General features: G+C 40.2%; 1 protein-coding gene across 1 annotated transcript; it reads left to right on the top strand.

The window, feature by feature from the left end:
• Positions 1–20,685: 20,685 nt before the first annotated feature.
• Positions 20,686–22,002, top strand: LOC149160356 (uncharacterized). Its single transcript, XM_089434596.1, has one exon. It carries the CDS (start codon positions 20,686–20,688, stop codon positions 22,000–22,002), a length of 1,317 nt encoding a protein of 438 aa, XP_089290722.1.
• The last annotated feature ends 1,322 nt before the right edge of the window (positions 22,003–23,324 follow it).

Here is a 23,324-nt window from a genome sequence, read left to right as displayed (position 1 = left end):
ATAATTACCCATTTATGAGGCTTATCATGTTTGACAAAATGCCTGTCATGGCTAGTAGGGGTCCAGTCAAGGTATTAAACAATTGTTTGCTTTAACACTGTCATTTCTATGTTATTTTACAGTTATGAAGAGATGGTTCAATTCTAGGTAGTGACCTGGGCTTTGGGCATAAAAATGTGGCTCAAATCCTAGGGTCTCTAGCATAGCACTGACAAATTTAGTCTCTGGTCACTTGTAGACAAGCCTGTGAGAGAGAATTTGGGTTTCTGGACGTTGTCATGCCTATATCATGAGAGCAACTGAGGCTTAAGTTGTCCAAAAGTTCAGTGGGACCCAAGGGCAAGTTGTCTAAAGTATTGGATTGGTTCCTAAGGGTCTTGTAGCTGATGTTGAATGTCTATATGGCGTGTTTCCGTTGGTTCCACTTCCTTGACGTGACTTAGGAGGTAGAATCATATCATAGTGTCCTCTTGCCACATGTTTACCCCAACTGGCTAGTTGCTTGGGTAGATGTGGGAGGAGGGAGTTACAGTGTGGTATCAGCGCATGGTTCCTCCCTCGGACTAGATGAGCTATGTGTTGGTCATGCATGCATGTCAGTTGCATGTGTCTCTCTCACCCTTGCATTCCATGTGCTTGTTTCACTTGCATGATTTTGTTCATGGTTGTAGTGATGTCATCATGTTAAATTTGAGGTTGTTATTGTGGAATGCATCGTTGTGAGTGTATGATTAGTTACATGTAGATTTATGTCACTTACATGTATCGTTGTAGTATGCTTGGTAACATTCTTGCATGTTTGGTTACATTCTTGTATGCTTGGTAACATGTATCATTCTTGAAGGTTTGATTTCAAGTATCATTCATATGTGTAGTTGGTTACATATTGCTTATGCATGTTCATGTGTGCATGTGGTCAAGAGTACACTGATGTAGTGGTCGTTGTCATGCATGAGGTCATGGTGTGTGTTGTTGTTAAGGTCATGCATTGATGACTGGACCCTAGCTAGAATGACGGTTGCATGGTCATATCCTTATGTATTAAGTTTGTATATACTGTCATGGTTATGTTATACATGTATCATGCTGATTTCTTGATCTTGTAGATAAATTATCCTCCCCAAACTATGCTAAGGTACGTTGGTTTATTGTGATTTGGTTTAGCCGACATGATATAGCTTGTAGGAAGAAATATCAAATGGCTAGCAATATGTTTGTAAATAAAGACTGCCCCTATGAATCTAAAGAGTAGTATGGTGTTGGGAAATCTTCCGATTTAGCAGTTACACTGAGAATCCTAAAGGAAGAAATAAGGAGTTGTAAGGAAAATAATGATAGAATCATGCATGCATATGAGAAACAAGCAGAAGTAAATGTAGTGATACTTCAATGTTTGTCAAATTTGTAACAACAGGGACCATATCAGATCAACCATGAATAGAAGGATAGAACTAATGAGGTATATGGTAGTCGATCGCACGGTGGTCACAGGTTATATAGAGATGATGTAATTAGAGATGAAATATTGTTGGACACTCCAGATAGGAGAGGGGATAGACATATGTATTATTCTAATTCTAATTCGATAGGAATCATGATCATGATCATTATCATCCTTATAGGAGGAGTGATAGGGGATATTTTCCATATGAGTTTAAGGTAGCAACACCACCAACATTTGGCGAAGAGATGAAGAAACCGCAGGATGCAGAGGCATGGTTGCTTAGCATGAGGAAATTCTTCAGATTTCATGACTATTCAGAGAACATGAAAGCTAGAGTGGCTACATTCAGTCTCAAAGGTAAAGAATATATTTGGTGGGAAGATGTGAAGAATGTCAGATCGATCCATGAGGAGGATTTGACTTGGAGTGAGTTTTAGTGGCTATTCAAGAAGAAGTATTTTCTAGAGAGATACTTTGATGACCGACAAAAATAATTTAATGAGATAAACATGGGTTCCATGAGAGATGATGAGTACACTAGTAGATTCTTGGAGTTGTTGAGGTATGTGCCTTATCTCACAGAGGAAAAGGCCAAGATTTAGAGGTTCATTAGTGGGTTACCAGTTGCATTTAAATACATGATTGAGTTCAATGAGCCTAGATCATTGGAGGAGGCCATTCAGAAGCTAAGGCATTTCTATGAACAATCAAAGCACAGAACTGAGACTAAGCCAAAATGGAGAGGTAATGAAAGAAACAAAGGAAAATGGGACAGAAAGAGAGCAAGGCCTCAGGATGCATGTAATAAGGAGAATATTGCACCACCTAAGAAGTTCAATGCATCAGAAAGAGGGTAGGGATTCCGACCAGGAGAACATAATAAGGAGACAGGATGGAAGCCCATAGAGTGTTCAATTTGTGGCAAGTATCATCACAGGAGAGATTATCCGTAGAATCAAGGTGGTAGACCTCAGATATACAGTTCGCAGGAGGCACAGACGATTGGGGATGTTGATCAGAGTATTCCACGTATCTATGTAGCATTGGATAACAAACTGACAGATCATCAGACATCTATCATTGAGATGGATGGAAAGCTTTGTGATCAAGTTATTTCTATTTTGATTGAAAATCGATCTAATTATAACTATGCTAGTCCTGACTTGGTGGATAAGTGTGGTTTGAGTAAGGAATTGCATGCAGAGTCTTGATTAGTACAATTGGATATAGGTATGAAGAAGCGAGTTCATCATTGGGTAAGAGCTTGTGCATTTTATTTGAATGGTATGCCTACCACAACACATTTGAATGTATTATTGTTGGGATCATACATTATGTTGTTGGGCATGGATTGGTTGTATCTTCATAGAACCAAGGTATATTGTTATGAAAAATCCATTGAGTGCATTGATGATAATGGAGAACCAAGAGTCTTACAGGGTAATAAGAAAGCTACATCAGTTAGGATGGTGACAGCTATGCAAGCAAACCGTAGTCGCAAGAAAGGGTGTAACCTATTTGCAGTACACATTTCTAGTGATAAGGGTAAGGAAGTTGAAGATGCAGATGTGTTGAGTAGGTAACCAGTTTTACAACAGTTCAAGGATGTATTTCCTGAGGACATTATAGGGTTGCCACCTGACAGGGAGGTAGAATTTTCTATTGATTTAGTGTGAGGGGTAGCTCCAACATCAAAAGCACCCTACAGGATGATCGCACCTAAGTTGGTTGAGTTAAAATTGTAGTTGGAGGAAATGTTGGACAAGGGATACATTAGGCCAACTGTATCACCTTAGGGTGCACCAGTATTGTTTTTAAAGAAGAAAGATGATACTCTCATATTATGCATTGACTACATGAATTTGAACAAAGTAACCATCAAGAACATGTATCTGATGCTGAGTATTGATGACTTGCTCAATCATCTGAAGGGAGCAACAATATTCTCTAAGATTGAATTGAGATCTGGATATCATCAGGTACGCATCAAAGAGGAGGACATTTACAAGACTTCATTTAGGACTAGGTATGGGCATTATAAGTTTGTTGTTGTTCAATTTGGCTTATCTAAGGCTCCAACTACATTTATGTGCTTGATGAATAGTGTGTTATGCCCATATTTGGATAAGTTTGTTATTTATGGGGGATTTATGCAGTGCATTATATTAGATATCATTTTTTGGGATTCAACTGCGTTAAGTAAGTCATTCAAACGTATGACCATTTCCATGAGAGGTAGTCAGTTACAACTACCTCTCATGGAAATGGTCATACGTTTGAATGACTTACTTAACGCAGTTGAATCCCAAAAAATGATATCTAAGTTTGTTATTGTCCGCATTGATGATATACTGGTATATTCTAAAAATCAGGAATAACATGTTGAACATTTAACAATAGTGTTGAGGTTGTTGAGAAAGCATCAATTGTATGCTATGCTCAACAAGTGTAGCTTCTTTCAGACTAAGGTACACTACTTGGGGCATGTTGTCTCCAAGGAAGGCTTTGCAACAGATCAAGAAAAGATAAGAGCCATCATGGAGTGGGTAGCTCCTAAGAATATGGATGAGGTGAGATCCTTCATGGGTTTGGCAGGCTACTACAAGAGGTTCATTAGGAACTTCTCACATATTGCCTATCCTATCAGATCATTGTAGATGAAAGGTAAGAAGTTTGAATGGATAGAGGAGTGTGAGGCTAGTTTCAAGTAGCTCAAGGAGTTGTTGACACATGCACCAATGCTAAAGATTTCAAATCTAGACAAAGAGTTTGTAGTATGCATAGATGCTTGCAAGAGAGGACTTGGTGGAGTTCTTATGTAGGACGGACATGTGGTATTCTATGAGTCGCAGAAGTTGAATGAGCATGAGCAGAACTATCCCACGCATGATCTTGATTTGGCAACAATTATACATACATTGAATATGCGGGGACACTATCTTCTAGGTAGTAGGTTCACATTGATGAGTGACCATAATAGTCTGCGATATCTATTTGACCAATCAAATTTGAATGGTAGGAAATCTCGGTGGTTGGATACGACTAGTGAGTTTGATTTTGAGATCAAGTATATCAAATGTAAAAGGAATGAAGTAGCAAATTATCTTAGCAGAAAGATACAGGTAAATTACTTAGTAGCTATGAGCTCCTATGGGACATATCTACAGGATAGGATCTTGCGAGTAGGTTAGCAAGATATCAGATATATGGATCTCGTGCACATATTACGATAGAGTACAGGTACAGGTATAGATAGTGGTACATGTATAGGTACAAGTGATGGTACAAGTACAGGTACAGGTAGTGGTACATGTATAGGTATAGGTGATAGTACAGGTATAGGTAGTGGTACATGTACAAGTATAGGTACAGGTAGTCGTAAAGGTGGAGGTGCACAGGATGTGGATTATTTCCTTACGACAAATGGATTGTTCAGGTTCAGAGATAGGATATATGTGCCAGACAATAGTGAGCTCAAGAAGATGATCTTGAGGGAGTTTCATGCGAAACCTTATTCAGGTCACCAAGGTTATCAGAAGACACTAACATCAGTGAAGAGAATTTATTATTGGAATAATTTGAAGAGGGATGTAGTAGAGATTCTGGCTATGTTTTTTTATTGTTAGCGTGTGAAGGCAGAATGTAAGAATCCAGGTGGACTGCTACAGTCGATCACGATCCCATAGTGGAAATGGGAAGTCATTTCCATGGACTTTATTACAGTTTTGCTAAAGACAATGAGACAACATGATTCCATCATGGTAATTGTGGATAGGTTGACAAAGGTTGAACATTTCATTCTGGTGAAGTCTACACTTTCAGCTAGCGATTTAGCATAGGCATTCATCCGAGATGTGGTCAGATTGCATGGTCTTTAGAAGAAGATTGTGTCAGATAGGTATGCGAAGTTCACTTCCAAGTTTTGGAAGAATTTATTTGCAGGTTTGGGCATAGATTTGGCCTTCATTACGACTTATCATCTGTAGATAGATGGACAAATAGAGAGGGTCAACAGGATATTGGAGGACATGTTGAGGATGTATGTGATGCATGAGAAAAAAAAGTGTGAAGAGTACCTTCCATTGGTAGAGTTCACATACAACAATGGGTATTAGGAATTTTTGAGAATGAGTCCTTTTGGGGCATTGTATGGACAAAGTTGTAACACTCTCATCAGTTGCATTGATCCAGTTAACAAGGTATTGATTGGACCATATATGTTAGCAGACATGGAACAAGAAATGTAGGCTATAAAGAAAAATCTAAAGGCAGCAGATGATAGGCATACAATCTATGCATATCAGAACAAGTTGTTCAAGGAGTTCTAGGTTGGGGAACAAGTGTACTTTCACATCAAACTGAAGTAGAGTTCATTGTGGATTGGATCATGTGTGAAGTTGGCACCATGGTTTTGTGGACCCTTCAGTATCATTGAGAGGATTGGGCCAGTATCCTATCGAATCGCATTGCCTCCGAGAGTGAAATGCCATTATTTTTTCCATGTTTCATTACTTAAGAAGTATGTTAAAGATGTTGATCATGTGATTGACCGGTCTATGTTACAAGTGGAACCATATGGAGAATTCTAGTTGGAGCCTTAGTGTATATTGCAGAAAAAGGTGCTCATGCTCCAGAACCGAGCAATCAAGTAAGTTAAGGTGCATTGGAAGCACTTTGGTCCTGATGAAGCTACATGGGAGATGTTAGATCAGATGCAGGCTATGTATCCTTCCTTGTTTGCCAGTTGAGGCAAAGAATTTTTGGCTTGGTGTTTTGGTGTGGTTTGTGGTATATATTTTGGTATATGTTTTGATGATGATGGTTTATGTACCTATTTATATGGATGTAAATACCTCCATGAGCTATGTTATAAAGCTCTAATAAGTGGTATGGGTTTCATATCATGATGACTTTATGTTGTTATATTTCATGTTGGTTTTCTTCTCAGTAGTTTGATCATTGTAAACACTACATCAAGCTAAGTTATAAAGATCCATCGGCAAAATATTTTGCTTACAAAATTTTTGTGGTTATAGGTGTTGTTGAACACCGAGGATGGTGTTCCCCCAAGGGGGAGGGTTCTGTAACAACCCTGGTGAAAATTCCATGTAATAAAAGTAAATAAAGGCAAAATAATAAGCACGGTTGATGGGACACTTATTCGAAGCTGAATGTTGGGAAAAATCCTAGTGATGGGGATCACTTGTGATTGTTTATGGCTAAGGAAATTGGAAAAGGAAATGGCTAAGGCTTTGGAAAGGCAAAATGGAATTTTTGGCACATTTATTTATGAAAATAATGGAAATTAGGAGAAAAGGGAGGTGAAAGGTCACAGGTTGCATGTGAGGAGGAAAATGAAGGAAAATAATGGAAATTGAAGAAAATAGAGGCCTCATTCATAAAAAGTCTTATGAGGATCACTTGGTAACCTTTTGTTGATTCAATTTTGGAGTTGTCTCATTATTCTCTCTCTCTCATACTCTTGGAGACCTAGAGTTTTCTTGGATCACTCTTGGTGGGTGTGGCATACTTGGATTCTTTGAGCGATAAGACAAAGGAAGAGAATGAAAGCACAAGAGGGCATAGGGATCAGTAGCTACTTCAGATTTTCTTGCAGGTACTGAGTTTCATATATATTGTCTTCACTAGTTTTGGCATGCATGGCATATGCATGTGGATTCTTGGTCATGATTTATCATTGGCATGGAGTATTGCCTGGATTGACGGTGGATTTCCTAGCCTTGCCATTTCCTAGATAGCCATGGTGATTGTGGGTTTACTTTTATTAGTTTTTTTATTGGTTCTCGTGTTTCCTTAGATTTGGTTGAGTTATGAGTTCCTGGAAGCCCTAATTGCAACAAATTCTCTACAAGCCCTATAACAACTTGGGTTGAGTTAGTAGTCTTGGAAGCCTTGGTTGAACAAACGCTCTAGAAGCCCTTGGAAGGTTGAGTTACTAGTCCTGGAAACCTTGGTTGGACAAACGCTCTTCAAGCCCAATGAAAACTGTGGGTTGAGTTACTAGACCTGGAAGCCTTGGTTGGAACAAACGCTCTGGAAGCCCTAGAAGGCTTGGATGGAGACCAACCTGATGATGGTTTTGTGATGTCCGACCATGAGGTAGAATCATTGTTTTATGGGTTGATGTGGATGACCTCTGGAAGCCCTAGATGGTTTTTGATTTATGTGTTCTATGAGATCCCACATTAATGCTTGGAATATGGCACAGGGGTGAATGGATGAAGAGAGATTTGGCTCAGTCATTCTATGGTGGGGTGGAACGTGAAGTCCCATCTTGGGTTTTCTTTTTGCATCATTAATGAAAGGTTGTTTCTCCTTGTATTTATATTATCATTTTGATGGATTATATGTGGTCTATATCGTTGTACTTTCATGATTATTTCTACTACTATTATGCTAGTTATGTATGTGTTTTATGAAAGTAACCATGTATGCCTTTCATCATGTTTTTTCTTGTAATTGAATGATCAATGTATATATGACCTAATGGATGGTATGGCAGTTGATGTATTGAGGCATCAATGGTTCTTACCGATTCTCAGTTAAGTATGAGACCCCTATGCTCAGAACTGTTATTTACACCAGTAGATTACATATTGTTGATATGTTTGACAAAATGCCTATCATGGCTAAAAGGGGTCCAGTCAAGTTCTTAAACAAGTATTTGCTTTAATACTTTCATTTCCATGTTATTTTATTGTTATGAAGAGATGGTTCAATTCTGGGCAACGACCTGGTCCTTGGGTTTGAAAATGTGGCTGAAATCTTGAGGCCGCTAGCATAGCACTAGCAAATTTAGTCTCTGGTCGCTGGCATACAAGCCTGTGAAAATGACTTTGGGTTTTTGGATGCTTTGATGGATATAGCATGAGAGAGACTAAGGCTTAAGTTGTCCAAAAGTTCAGTGTGGCCCAAGGGCAAGCTAACTAAAGTATTGGATTGGTTCCTTAGGGTCCTCTAGCTAATGTTGAATGTCTATATGGTGTGTTTCCATTAGTTCCACTTCCTTAACGTGACTTAGGAGGTTGAATCATATCATAGTGGCCTCTCGTCGCATGTTTACCACGACTAGATGGTTGCTTGGATAGATGTGGGAGGAGGGTGTTACAGTTTACTCAACAAATAGGATATTAGGCTAGGTAGTAATCTCAAAGGGTTTTGGTTTTAGAGATTTTTTGATTAGAAAAGGAGAAAAAACATTAGTCTTGGAGTCATGATCAAATCTATTTTCTGTCAAGTGAGATGATGGGAAAATAGAGGGTTTCTCCACAAGGGCGAGGTAGGCAGCTTTGGTGGTGGTTTTAGAATAAATTATTAAGGATGGTGAAGGAAAAATAAGTGAAGGACAAGCACATTAGAACATAAAACATTAGATGAATTCTAAAATTTTGTTCTAAAGATGAAAACATTTATAACTTGGAAAACTGATCAGACCATCTTTAAGGGTGAATTCTGAATCAATCATCTGGTTATTTCCGAGCAAGAAAGGTGTACATTAAAGACATGAAAACACATAAGATAACTGACAAGTTAAAGGAGCACAAGACACCAAAATTCTGACACAAGAATTCCTGCAAATCAACTGTTATTCCATTCATTCACTAGTAGAAGTCTTCAAAATTACAAAGCACAAATGGTATTTTTTATAAAATCAACCAACAGAACCTTTCCCATACATTGTATATCCTTATACATCCTCAAATATTCAATCCCCTACTCTAGTTGGTCGAATTCATTAATCAAAACCAACTTTTACCTGGATACATTAAAAAACTAGTGCATATACTGAAATATATGAACTGTTTTTCGTACAACCAATCTTAATTTAATACATCATTGACTTGAAAAATTGACCAATAAACACTAGACATATCTCCTAGGATAGTTTTCCATCTAATCATATCCTCAAAACTGTTACTAGAAGTCAAAAATTCGAATTTGAATTCAAAATATGGCTAATTGTCCTTGAGCATAGCACCTGAGTGCAGCACTTGAGCACAATAAACAATTGTTCTTTCTTTGATGGTTGCACACTTTTCAAAACTTGCTAGTGGATGAACTACTAACTATGATGAAGGTATCCATGCCTTGTAAACATAAAAAACTATCAAAAATGTATCTCTTGAGAAACACTAATATTGTTTCTCAGTCTGTGCACAACATTTGTGGGTAGAAGCTGTCAACTTATCTTTTCACCTATTTTCTCTTCTTTAACTACCTAAACTAGCAAATCTAAGTTACTTCTCTTCCTCTTTCTCCTGGCTTCCCTGACTTTAGAAAGACTTTTATTCATCAACCTAAGACTTATCTTTAAGACTAAGTTTTGCACATATAGGTTCTTCACTTGCCTATGCAGAGGAAAAGTCCATTTTAACTTGTGTTTTTCCCTTTGAAGAGAAGGAAAGGAAACTTCCACATATTTAAACAAGACCATTTTATCCCTATGGTATTTTTATTCAAGTTGATCCACTTGATGTTGCATACCTTCAAGCTTCTCTAGTAGCTTCTCATATTCCCTTTGTTCATAAAAAACCATAGGTTGCACATTTTCCTTTTCTTGCTTTTGTACCTTAGCAATAGACCTAGTCTTAGGTCTCCTTGAAAACTGAATTAGCTCTTTCATCTTCTCAACATCAATCACTACTTTCCTATTACAAATAAGCTATAGTCACCTATGCCTTATCTAACTGATCCTTTAATTCCTTAATTTGTTGGTTTTTTTCAACTTGCTTCTTGAGCTCAACAATTTCATCTCAAGCCTCTTTTAATTTCTTCTTCATCCTTATGAAGGTGGACTTCCCTTCATCTTCCTTCTCCTCTTGCACTATTTTCTCTTCTTGGATTTGTAGCTTTGTGGATGAGGATATTGTAACTTTGGTTGTTCATATCTATGCCTTCTTAACCCCTTCCTTGATTTCCTTTCCTTTGCCCTTGGATTTGACAGTAGCTGGTGTGGTTTCAACCATAGGCAGGTCTTCATTAAGTTGAGTTGTTTTCCCTAAGATGGTCTTCTTTAGTTGCCTATTTTCTTGTTGCAGCTATGCTATAACTAAATGAGTTTCTCTTAATTGTTTCTTTAACTCCTTGAATCACTTGTCTTTGCCATCCATAAAACTTGTTTGTTATTGATTTTCCTTAGGCTCAACAAGTTCTTCAGCTGGCTTCTCCATTGGTAACCATTTGGCACCTTCCTTTGTGAGTGGATTTCTTGGCACTAGAATCTCCACTACTTCTGGTGAAAACTGTATTTTTTTGCCATTTTTCTTCAGTGACTGCTCAACTGTTGATGGATGTTTTTTCTTGATAGAAATCTTTAGGGGTGAATAAGTAGTCTTAGTAGTGGATGAAGGAGTATCCATGTGGCTTGATGGACTTCCAACATATTGCATTACAAACTTGGATGAGGTTAGAAAATCTTGCCATACATGTATCTTTTTCTATAGCTCTTCTAATATCAGCCATTTTATGAGTGAAAAATGAAAGAAAGTTGTGTCAACCATGTCCTCCTTCATTCTCACTCTCTCATCCATCTTGCCTAAATTCCTAAAAAGGAAATAGGGTAAATTTAAGGTCTTCTTTCCTAAGAAATGTATGAGGAGCCTGATGTGATATTGATAGACCCTGGTGAATATTCCTTCACATGTGAAGTAACTATGAATTACCTTGAGGAGCCTATTGTAATGTTCCAATAAATAGTCACTAGACAGTGTAGCACCAAAGTCCTAGTCTTTATACTCTGATTTCATGAAATAATTATAATGCTCCAACTCCAAAGGAAATCATTTGAACCATTTACCCCCCTCCAAAAATATTTATGTGGTTGATGCTATGGTGGCTTCTGACACTATGAACTTCAATTTACCAACTTTGAATTCATCTCCATCAAAATTTAGGGCAACTCTTTGGTCACCTCCACATTATACCTCTATATATTTTCACAGAATCTAACACAACCTGCTTGCTCAATGGCTTCCCTGATGATAGGTTCTGAGTTGATAAGTGAGAGATATTATGGTTCAAACCTCCCAATCTCTCCTCCCTTTTTCTTCTTCTTCTTGTCTATAGTTTCCATTGCTAAAAACAAGACTATGAAGATACAAAACACTGGGCTAGGGTTTTCTATTTTATCAAGGTTGGGACTTTAGGATAGGGTTAAAATGGCTTCTCAAACCTTGAATGACAAAAATAATGCAGAGAGACCACAACTTATCAATGGTAATGAAAGAGATGAAGATGCTTTCTTTTTTCTTGTGCGTAGCACCCTGAATGCAACAATAGAGAGGAAAACACTTTAACTGGCTAAAGACATGCTCAATATGCCTCCAAACTTCCCAAGACCTTTGAATATTTCAACTAAATTTATGCAATGCTAACACACTGAAAATTTCACAACTTCAAGGCTGATGGATAGGTGGAAGAGAATTTTGTTTTTGTGTGAAACACCTTCTATGCACAATGCTAATGAAATGAGAGGAAAAGGGTGCAGAAGGATGACCAACTCACCTCCTAATAAACATGATAAAATATGATAATTTCACAAAAGCTCCTTTGTGTAGAAAAACTAGGATTTAGAGGTCATTCAGTTGATCAAAAAGGAAAAATATGGGGAGACTGTGTGCATGCATAACATCCATGTGCAACAGCAGTATGCACGACACTGTGTAAGCAAGAAATGTGGGGTTTCTAACTTGGCTTCTAACTAGAAATTGGTAAATTACTTCAGATTTTGACAGAGGAAAACCCCTAAAACATCACACACACCTGGAAACTGCATTTGATGATGAGAACTAATCCTTTGAGTTGTGTGCAATGTTCCCCTTTAACCTGTGTGTAGCAACATAACTGATATTTTTCAAGCCCTTGGAGATAGAATGTCTGCAAAATTTGTAGGTTGAAGCATGAAATTTCATGCACTTTGATTGTTTGAAGAGAAATCTGCTTCTCCTTTGGAAATGATGGTACTTTAAGAAGATCAAAGGTTGAGCACAACAAAAATAGGTTATGCTAGATTTGATGGTGACTATTGTACATCTTTTGATGCCACCCACCACTAACTGTTCTTTACAACTAATTGACATGACTCTTATGACAATGACCCCACAACTGACTCATAATGAGAAAATCCCTCATGAAATGATCCCTTTAACTTCCATAATGACTCTTTATCTCCATGACTTCAAATTTCAAATGATGACCCCTTATGGACCTTACAATTCAAATCAAGACTAAAGACCTCTTTTTCCAGACATATTTACAATGACTTGACCAATTTACGACTTTTTTACGGAGAGCATTTAGACTATGATACTTGGTGAATTCATAGGCTAAAGATTACAAAAAATCCTCCAAAACGAATAGTTAGACAAACACATTTTGATTCCTATATTATAGGACCCTAACACATACAACAATTTTCATTCTCAAAAAAGCTCATCCAAGACCCAACAATGACAAAAATTCTTACGAGTTATGGTGGGTCAAACCTGTAGCAGTGAAACACTTCAAAATCTTTGGCAGTAGATGCTACATCAAGAGGAATGATGAGAAGCTTGGGAAATTCTATTCCAAAGCTGATGAGGGAATACTTCTGGGTTATTCACAGAATAATAAAGCCTACCATTGTTACAATAAAGTCAGCAAACTAATTATTGATTGAATTGATGTGAAGGTAGATGAGTACAATGTTCAAGGGGAGAAACAACTCAAGAAATCTAGCATTGATAAACCAACAAGAATTAGTGACGAGAAAGATGAGGAAAGTAAAGAAGAAAGTGAGGAATATTCCTCTAGTCCTCAAGTCAGAGATCCCCCAAGTTATGTACAAACACTTCACCCAACTAACCAAATAATTGGTGAATTGAATTTTGGAGTGCAGACAAGAAGAAAGTTGCTCCATGCTCCTGCGTAGGCACATGTTGCCCTATTGTCCATGGAGGAACCAAAACGTGTTGCACAAGCCAACCTAGTTGAAAATCGGGTAAAGGCTATGAATGAGGAATTGGACCAAATAGAGAAAAATCGGACTTGGGAACTTGTTCCTAGAACGGAAAACAAGAATTTTGTTGGCATAAAGTGGGTGTCTAGGAACAAGTTGAATGATCATGAAGAAGTGGTATGAAACAAGTCCAGGTTGGTATGAAAAGGCTATGCTCAAGTATAAATCTTGGAAATTGACGAAAAGTTTGCTCGTGTTGCCAGATTAGAAGCAATAAGGATGTTTTTTGCATATGCTTTCTTCAAAGGTTTTAAAATTTACCAAATGAATGTCAAATCTTCTTTTGAAAATGGAGATCTTGTAGTAGCCCCAGGTTGTAGTATGCCAAGCTGAATGTTGGGAAAAGTATCCTAGTGGGCATGACTTATTTATTGTTTATTATGGCTAAGGGGAAATTGGCAAAGGCTTTGAAAAGGAAAAAAAGGAATTATTGGCATTTTATTTATGGGAATAAGGGAAAATAGGAGAAAAGGAAGGTGAAAGGATACTGGTTGCATGTGAGGAAGAAATTGAAGAAAATAGAGGCCTCAATGATAAAAAAGCTTCCAAGGATCAGTTCATAGGATTTTTTCAATTTTGTTTTGTAATTATTCTTAGAGAGGAGAAGAGCACCAAGAGGAGAAGGAAAACAAGGATCAATCAAGGAAAGGTTGGATCAAGTAGCTTCAGTGGGAATACTTGCAGGTAACAGGTCACATGTATGATTTCCTAGTTGGTTTTGACATGCATGGTATATGCATGTGTGTATTTGGTTCATCTTCTTTCATTGGCATGGGTTTTGTCAGGATTCGATAGTGGTTTTAGCCTTGCCTTTCCATTTCCAGATAGCCATGGTGTGATGGGATTGTTTCTTAGTTGAGATTTGGATTGTTGGAAGGTTTTGGATCTAGGTGAGGTCATCTCAGGAAAATCCCAAGGGTTGAGGGTGGAGATGGTTTTCTCCGGAAAGCCCTCAACAGGTGGGTGGAGACAAGAAAATTCCTCAAGGGATGGTGAAGGAATTTTGAGGCATCCAAGCTCGATTTGGTATTGTGATCTTAGGACCAGTTTAGGTGAGATCACGGTATGATGAGGGTGGAGGTGGTTTAAACTCTGGATTCCCTTGGTTTCTTATGGATTTTTTTATCCCATGATATCCCACATTCATGCTTGGAATATGGAACGAAGGTGATTGGATGAAAGAAAGATTTGGTTTAGCCCAATCTATGGTCAGGTGGTACGTGGAAGTCCCTGACCAATGTCAATAAGAGAAAAGTTTATCATGTATCTTATGAGTAAATATACTTGTTATTGTGTGGCTTTAATGGTTGTTCTATCATAGTTAATTATCTAGTTATATGTTGGTTATAAGCATGGTTTTATGACATATCTAAGTTATGTCTCTTATCATGTTTGGTTTATAAATGAACGTTTAATGAATGCATAACCGAATTGGTATTATGGAAGCTATTGCGAGAAGGCACTAGTCATTCTTGGTAAACCTTAGATAAGTTTCAGATCTCTATGTTCATATATGCATTCATGACATGTAGATTTCTTGTTTATCATGTGTTTGACATAATGTATGTCATGGTTAGGCTTGGTTAGGTCAAGTCATTGATCAATTTTTATGTTAAAGGATTTATCTTGGTGTCACTTATTGTCATGGAAAGTTTCATCAAGTTCTGGGCATTGGTATGGATACTAGATCTAAAAAAGTGGCTCAAATCTCATGATAGCAGGCATTGGATGAAAAACATAGTAGTCTCTCCCTTGTAGGATTATGGGAGTGACTGGAGGCCTATAGTCACATGGATGTAGGCTTGTGCATCTAACTAGGAGTTTTGTTAGTGAAAAATAAATCTGACTCAGGGTTTGGGTTCCTGGAGGGGTGGTTTAGCTCCTGTGCGTCCTGTAGCTCCTAAGGAAGGTTAGTAAGGTTTTGGTTTGTTGATTACACTTCCTTAATGTGATATAGGAGGTTGAGTCATATCATAGTATCCCTTCGCTCATTTTTACCTAGGGAAAGCCGATGAAAGTGGGTAAATATGATAAGCGACAGTTAGAGGGTGGTATCAGAGCATGGTTCAAACACTTGGACGAGACGGGCTAGGTGCATGTGGTTAAGCATACATAGTCATGTATATGGTTATGCATGCACAGTAGATTAGACATGCATCATGGTGGTCATCATATGTATTTTATGTCATCATGATGTTAGTTGTATGATATGATGTTGATATGTTGGTTGAGATGGGTCACGATGGTGCGGAGCTACCGTCGAGGATTTGGATAGCTTAGCCGCAGATGCGTACCTAACCGCAGGTGGAGCAGGCGCGATCTAGACTGCAGAAAGAACAGGCTACCGGACACATGGGCGAGCAGACTTAGGGTTTCGGTTTTGGGACTAGATACCCGCTACAGGGAATATTGGCTCACGAAAGCCTCGCCGACCGGTTAGCACAAGAACGGACTGGACGAATTGGCGATCTGGTAGCTTGAGCACCCGACAGCTGTCAGGGACGGCGGTTATCCTTCAGTTGACCGGCATGGAGAATACCGAGGAAATGGAGCTGGTTGATTACACTGCGGACCCACTCGAAGACTTCTCCATTTTTGGAATCCCTAATCTACATCCTGCACATTCTGTTCCAAGACCCGCCATCCAGCAATCAAATTCGGGTGTTTCCCTGCAAGAATCGCCCTCATCGCACGCTTTGGAGGCTCCCCCTCTATCGCCAGGTAACGCTCTCCTCATATCAACCTACTTGCTCGATGATTTCGCTAACAACTTCCCCTCGCCTCCCCACAGCATCGAACCCTCCGCTCCATTGATCACCCGGGTAGAGGTTAATCCCTCTATCACCCCAAGTGATAGCATTCCTGTCGTCGATTCCGCGGGGGTTCAGGCCGACCATCTCCATTCTGCTGCACATGCATCGACCCTCGCTGGAACTGAACAAACAAGTCACCCTTGGGACTGCAGACAGTCGGGGCAACCTCCTTTGAGTACTGAGGATATCAGGCCCTCGGGCAGCTTCGGCACACCTGCCATACACCCCAAACCATATAATCCCTTGGTGGGGGGCGGGACATCAATCCCACTAGTGGATCACCCAACCGCTCCGCGATCTAAAAAGACGAAGTGTATCAGAGAGGTTTCAAAGGATATTTCGGTTACATTCGGTGATCCCTCAAATTTCGAAGAGTCCATGGCATTGGCACAAACGACCCTGGTAGGTCATGTGAGGGGGCGCATTTTCACGGCTGAGCGGTTGAAATCGTGGATAAAAGAGATTTGGGGCGATATGTTCTCGGAGCTGCCCAAAGTGCAGAGGCATCCCAGAGGCTAGTTCTCCCTCCATTTCGCGAAAGAGGAGCATACGAACATCGTCCTGGCCCAGTATTGGCATATCGAATTAGCATCAGTACTTCTGAAGAGATGGAACCCTCTGTTCGACCCGGAGTGGGAACAGATCAGAGCAGGACCTATCTGGGTTCATTTGCCTGGATTACCTCTTCAATACTGGAAGGAGGAGGCTTTCATCAAGATTGGTAATGCTCTGGGAACATACCTTGACCATGACCGATCATTCAAGGAGTCAAATGACCAGCTCATGGCCAGAATTTTGGTACATTTGGACACCAGGGAAGGACTCGTGGGCAAAATGAACATGAGATGGGGGAAATACAGCAGAACGCATATTCTGGACTATGAAGGCGTCCCCTTCAGATGCAACTACTGTCATCAAATTGGTCATGTTTATAAGGATTGCCCATCAATCATCAGTCAGAACAGAGAATCTCATAGATCTCCACCGGACTCGGTCAGGGCAACCAAAATTTCGCCGTTTCCCCCCAGGAATACTCCTCCTCCGACATCTCATCCATCGCCAAAGTCTGGTATGGATCCAAGGGGTACATCTGCAAAAGTGACTGAGCCTCTTTCGGATCCGATCGCACCTCCACTGTCTCGGGCGCGGGCAGCGGCAGCAGCAGCAAAGGATTCAGGCAATTCTTCTATTTCTCATCCTATCTCACCTACCTCTCCTGTGTTCATTGATTCGATTGCATGTTCTATGGCACATTGTGATATCCCCCCACCTCCCCTTTCGATATCATCTGCTCCACCTTCCCTGCCTCACACCTCTTCTCCTCTCTCGCCCCCCAAATCTCCCCGGTCAATCTCATCACACCCCTACTCACTTCGGCCCCGGCCACCCCGCACGGGGGCATCTGATACCTGTGCTGGATTAGGCATTGTTCCACTTGATGTTGGATTTCACTCCACCTGGGGCCGTAAATCAAACCTGAACAAAGCTATTAGACATGCGGGCGCAGAAGTTGCTGCTGGGCGTCAAGCCACTATTTTAGGGGTCCTTAGAGCGTCGAACCCCCCCATGGAGGGGCCTCCATGAAAATCATCTCTTTCAATTGTAGGGGGATGGCAAGCGCCCCAAAAAAGCTTGCCCTAAAGCGACTTTTTGAGGTCGAGAATTCGGATATCATAATGCTTCAAGAAACCCTTGGACCAGCAGAGCAGTGCTCTCGCTCACTAGCCTCTGTAGGGGCTAAATGGCACTTCATAGCCATGGACGCCATGGGCAGATCGGGGGGTCTAGCGCTCGGTTTTAACCCTAGCTCGATCAAACTGATATCATCCTGGGGCGGACAGGGATTCCTAGGTGCAGACATCATTTCCATCAATCTTGGGCTTCCCCTTCGCATAATCAATATATACGGACCTTGTCAACAGAGGGAAGAATTCTGGAGAATACTGCTCAGCTGCAATCTTCTATCACTTGAGCACACCATCATCGGGGGAGACCTGAATTTCTCCCTGGGTTTTAATGAATCTTGGGGAGAGGCGGCCCAGATTGATCCCATTACAAACTACATGAGTCAATTATTGGATCAGCATGACTTCATTGATACCCCTGTTCAGAAGCTGCAGCCTACTTGGAGAAATAGAAGAACAGGGGAGGTTGCTTTGGCCAGAAGATTGGATAGATTCCTCATGAAAGAACCACTGATTCAACGGCTGCACTCATATAAACAGTGGGTTAGTACTAGTGGCATCTCTGACCACTCTCCTATAGCTCTGGAAATTCGTGGACCTGAACAGAAGCCAAAAGCGCCATACAAATTTAACCATGTGTGGCTACAAGATCCCAGCTTCACCGCTCCGATCACATCTTTCTAGAGGGATCATCCCATTGATAGAGAATCCACGATGGCAAGGGGATTCGTTAAAAACCTCACAGAATTAAAACATTTGGTGATCAACTGGGCAAAAGCAAAAAAGAAGACTGAAGATGAGCAGCTTATCAAGGTGGAAGATGAATTGAATAGCCTACTGGACGAGAGAAACCTTGGTTTCCTTTCTCAAAATGACAATGCTCGACTGGTGGATTTGGAAAACCAGAAGAATACCATACTTAAGGGTAGGGAGGAATCCATCAGACTCCGCAGTAGAGCCATTTGGCTGAAGGCTGGAGATGAGAATTCCAGATTTTTTCACAATTTTGCCAAGGGAAGAAAAGTGGCAAATACAATCTGGAACCTTCCACTCCCTGAGGGAGGACAAGCTGATACTTTCAATAAGCTATCTAACTTGGGCACCACTCACTTCAGGAATCTATACAAGAGTCCTAGGGGTGCAAATCTGGCGGAAATCATCAATGTGGCTACCAAATTCCCAAGATTTGTAGCAGGAGAAGATCTAGAGGATCTGGAAGCCCCTGTCACCTTGGCTGAATTGGAGAGCACAATTAAATGGTTCAAAAAGGAGAAGAGCCCAGGCCCGGATGGATGGACCATTGAATTCTACTCAGCCTTCTTCGATCTCCTGGGAGAAGACATTCTCAAAGTGGTAGAGGAGAACAGATCTTCGGGAAGCATCTATCATGCCATAAACTCAACATTTATTGCCCTCATTCCCAAAACTGACAACCCATCATCCTTTGATGATTTCCGCCCCATATCTCTCTGTAATGTGCTCTACAAAATCATTTCGAAGATCATAGCAAACCGGATTAAGCCCATTCTCTCCAGGCATATATCACCTCAACAATTTGCTTTTCTCAAAAATCGACAGATTCATGAAGCCATTGGATCTGCTCAGGAAGCAATTCACTCCATCTGGACAAAACACCTCAAGTGCATCCTGCTGAAAATTGATCTCTCCAAGGAATTTGATCGTGTTAGCTGGTTGTATATCAAAATGATCCTCATTCAGGTCGGTTTTCCAATGTCATTAATAACTTGGATTATGGCATGCATCACCTCCCCCACATTTAGTATACTGATCAATGGATCGGCCTCCCATTTCTTTCACTCTGAAAGAGGCCTCCGTCAGGGATGCCCTCTCTCGCCATTACTCTTTCTATTGGTAATTGAAGCTCTTAGTAGGCTTCTGATCACTGCTAGCAGGGAGAATTCTATTCGAGGCCTTAAAATATCAGACATATGCTATATCACACATCTTCTTTTTGTAGACGATGTCTTGATATTACTGGATGGAAGTATACAGGACACATCGACATTCTCTCGACTACTCGATCTGTTCTCTACAGCAACAGGGATGGAAGTAAACCGTACAAAATCCACCATCACCATGGTTGACACATCTGAAAATGAATCACTTGCTGCTAGAAGAGCTTTTCCGTTCGCACATCAGCCTCTGGATAGAGGTCTAAAATATCTTGGGTACTGGCTCAAACCTACAAGTCAGAGGATTGCTGATTGGGTATGGCTCGTGGCGAAGATCGAAAAAAGATTATCTTGCTGGTGTCATAGGTATCTCTCCAGAGCAGGGAGATTAATCCTGATAAAAGCTGTCCTGGAAGCCACCCCGGTATTCTGGATGGCTATGGCATGGATCCCCCGTAACATATTAGCTAAACTGCAACAGTTATGCAATCGATATCTATGGGCAGGGAACCAAGATAAGCGAATCTTCGCATGGATTGGATGGCACAAGATTACCCTGCCCAAAAAGTGGGGTGGGTGGGGGCTGAAGGACCTTCCGTTATTTGCAAAAGCTCTGGCCGGTAAAATGGGATGGGCTCTCCTCACTTCCCACAGTCTATGGACCAACATCACATTCCATAAGTATATATGGCCGCTCAGCATATTAGACTAGGCAAGACTGCCTTCTTGGAATAAAGTAGGCATTTCATCGATCTGGAAAGCTCTTCTGAACTCCTTACCACTCATCAGGGATGGTAACTGTGCAAGAATAGGGATGGATCCTTGGTCCGGCTGTGGGGGCAGACATATACTCCCTCAGGAATTAATTGCACATCTAGCAGCACAAAACATTAAGGTTATCTCACAGTTAGCTGACCCAACTCAAACTGATATTTTCCACCAAGCATGGAAATCGACAGAGCAATTGAACATTCCGAGAAGATGGCACGCCATATGGGATGGATACAGAGATGCCTTGATGGAAGCCCACATCCGCATCCTGGAGGGACCGGATGAATTGATTTGGCATCGCGCAGAGCACGGGATATATACCCCTAAGGAAGGATATAAATACCTCATTGATCACCGAAAGCCTGGAGATATCTCATTCTGGTGGCAAAATATATGGAAATGTACTACCTCACCCCGTTCGAAATTGTTCAATTGGTGCATACTAAGGCACAAGGTACCCACAGGTGAACAGCTGGCGAAGAGAGCTATACACGGACCTACTCGATGTGTGCTCTGTAAAGAGAATTCGGAAACCACAGATCACATATTTATGAGATGCCGAGCAACGGTTGACCTGTGGCGAAACCTCCGTGCGCAAATAAATTACAATGGTGAATGGGCGGGACAGGACGTCACAATGGCTTGGAATGATTGGGAAAAGAAATACAAAGGTTCCAAACTGATAAACCTCCCCATCATAATCAACTGGGCTATTTGGAAAGCCTGTAACCGAGCCATCTTTGATGATAAGCCCATCCACTGGCCTGTTATAGAAGCTAGCATTGTAGTTGCCTTAAAAGAGCTGCCTGAACCCGCCCCTCCGCCTGCTCGGCAGCCTGCCCCGCCCCCCCTCATAGACACAAGCTCGCCCTGGGCTTTTTTTGACGAAGCGGCTAATCAACAAAGCTGCGGAGGCGGTATCATTCTCCATGTATCAGAGACCCACCATTACTGCATCAAGGCTGGCTTGGGTGTCGGCACAAACAATTTTGCTGAATTGATTACACTGCATCATCTTCTACATTTTGCATTAAGACACCATTGCATAAACATCAACATTTATGGAGATTCTCAGATCATTGTTAATTGGTTGAATGGCACAGCTAGATGTCACATGCACTCCCTCAGCACTATTCTACAAGAAGCACTCGTTCTCAAGGCAGAATTTAACTACATTTCTATCTCTCACATTTACAGGGAGCACAATAAAGGTGTCGATAAACTTTCCAAGGAGGCAGCGCTGATGGACCGAGGACTATGGGAGATTACAGAGACTATTGATCAGCGGGAGCATAAATACTATCACCGGCCTTACATAGATCCAGGATACCCAACCCTGGATCAGCAAATAGACAACTAAATATTTATATGTATTTTGACAGCTCTCCACAGACATCACTGCAATTTTTGGTTTTTTGTTATGATGTATAGCATATATAGAATGAACTGAAAATGCATGCCCTGCGAGGTATTGCTCAGACTGCATTATTGAAGAACACTGTATCTAACAGACTCATATGTAACTGCACATTAATGAAATATATATTGATTTTTCCAGAGAGAAAGATATGTTGGTTGAGATAGAGTAGGAGATGCATATCATTAGAGCAAGGTTGTAGCACTAGATCTTGGGATAAGAGAATATTGTCATACAGGTTTATATGTTGGGTATGCAGGTATGCAGGTATGATGGTTAATCATTGTTCTATGCCTTGTGGATATATGCATACTTGCCATCTATCGTTGTTATGGTTATATATACATGATAGATGCTAGTTAATCACTGTGGTCACATGCAGATGTGTCAGATAGTCATGAATGGTAGTAACTTGTTGTTGTATGAATTGTGGTCATACACATGATTATTATGGTTATTACATTTAAGATCTTGATATTGTATGTAGCATGCTAATCTAGATCGACCTGTGTAGATGGCTATGGTTATGGTATTCAGGTATGAATTGATGTACTTGTGATATTGTTTTGTACTAATCTGAACTAACTTGCCAAGATGTGGTAGCCTCCCCTGAGATGCATTGAGGTATGAGTTTGATTATGTTATCTATTTGGTTTATCGAACATGGTATGTTTATAGGTTGCTTGAATGTTTGATTAATTGCATGACATGAGTATGTGTCTATAAGATTGAATGAAGGAATGATCTTGTTTTAATATGGTTGTACTAACACATTATGTGCTAAGACAACTTATATGTACTTAAGTGAAAGTAGGTGCTAGTTGTAGTATTATGACTAATGAATGTGATTTAATTGCAAATTATGACATGGACGTTAGTCTTGGTAAATGTTGATTTCAAATCAATAGATATGATGTCTTTATCTTTGGGATGTGTGACTAACATGTGTGAATAATTTTAGGGAAACATGTTTGGTATTAGCATGACATGGTAACAGTTGATTTGTTTATATAACTAATAGTTGGGTGATGTGATAGTACTTAATAAAACTCAATCGCAACAAGGTAAAAGGTAAAAGAAAATAATTGGGTGGGAATTACTTTGGCTATGTTTGGAGACCATAGTTCTAAACGAAGGAGTGCTTTGCATGAATATAGGAAGTCTTCTTAACCCTAATCTTATATGAAATTATGTGGATATGTGCTACATTCATGGACATGTGCTTGAAAGGTAGAAAATTGGTTTCCAGTTATGGATGGATCTTT

Source organism: Pinus tabuliformis, chromosome 5_2 (genome assembly GCF_031772625.1).
Source record: "Pinus tabuliformis cultivar Carrire ecotype Pingquan chromosome 5_2, CPIR1, whole genome shotgun sequence".
NCBI classification, from domain to species: Eukaryota; Viridiplantae; Streptophyta; class Pinopsida; order Pinales; family Pinaceae; genus Pinus; species Pinus tabuliformis.
The sequence above is the reverse complement of the archived record's forward strand: the minus strand, read 5'-3'. Positions and strand labels throughout refer to the sequence as shown.

Bases quoted from the DNA above. Each gene is read 5' to 3' on its own strand.
- LOC149160356 (XM_089434596.1), top strand. From the start codon at position 20,686: ATGGATCCTTGGTCCGGCTGTGGGGGCAGACATATACTCCCTCAGGAA.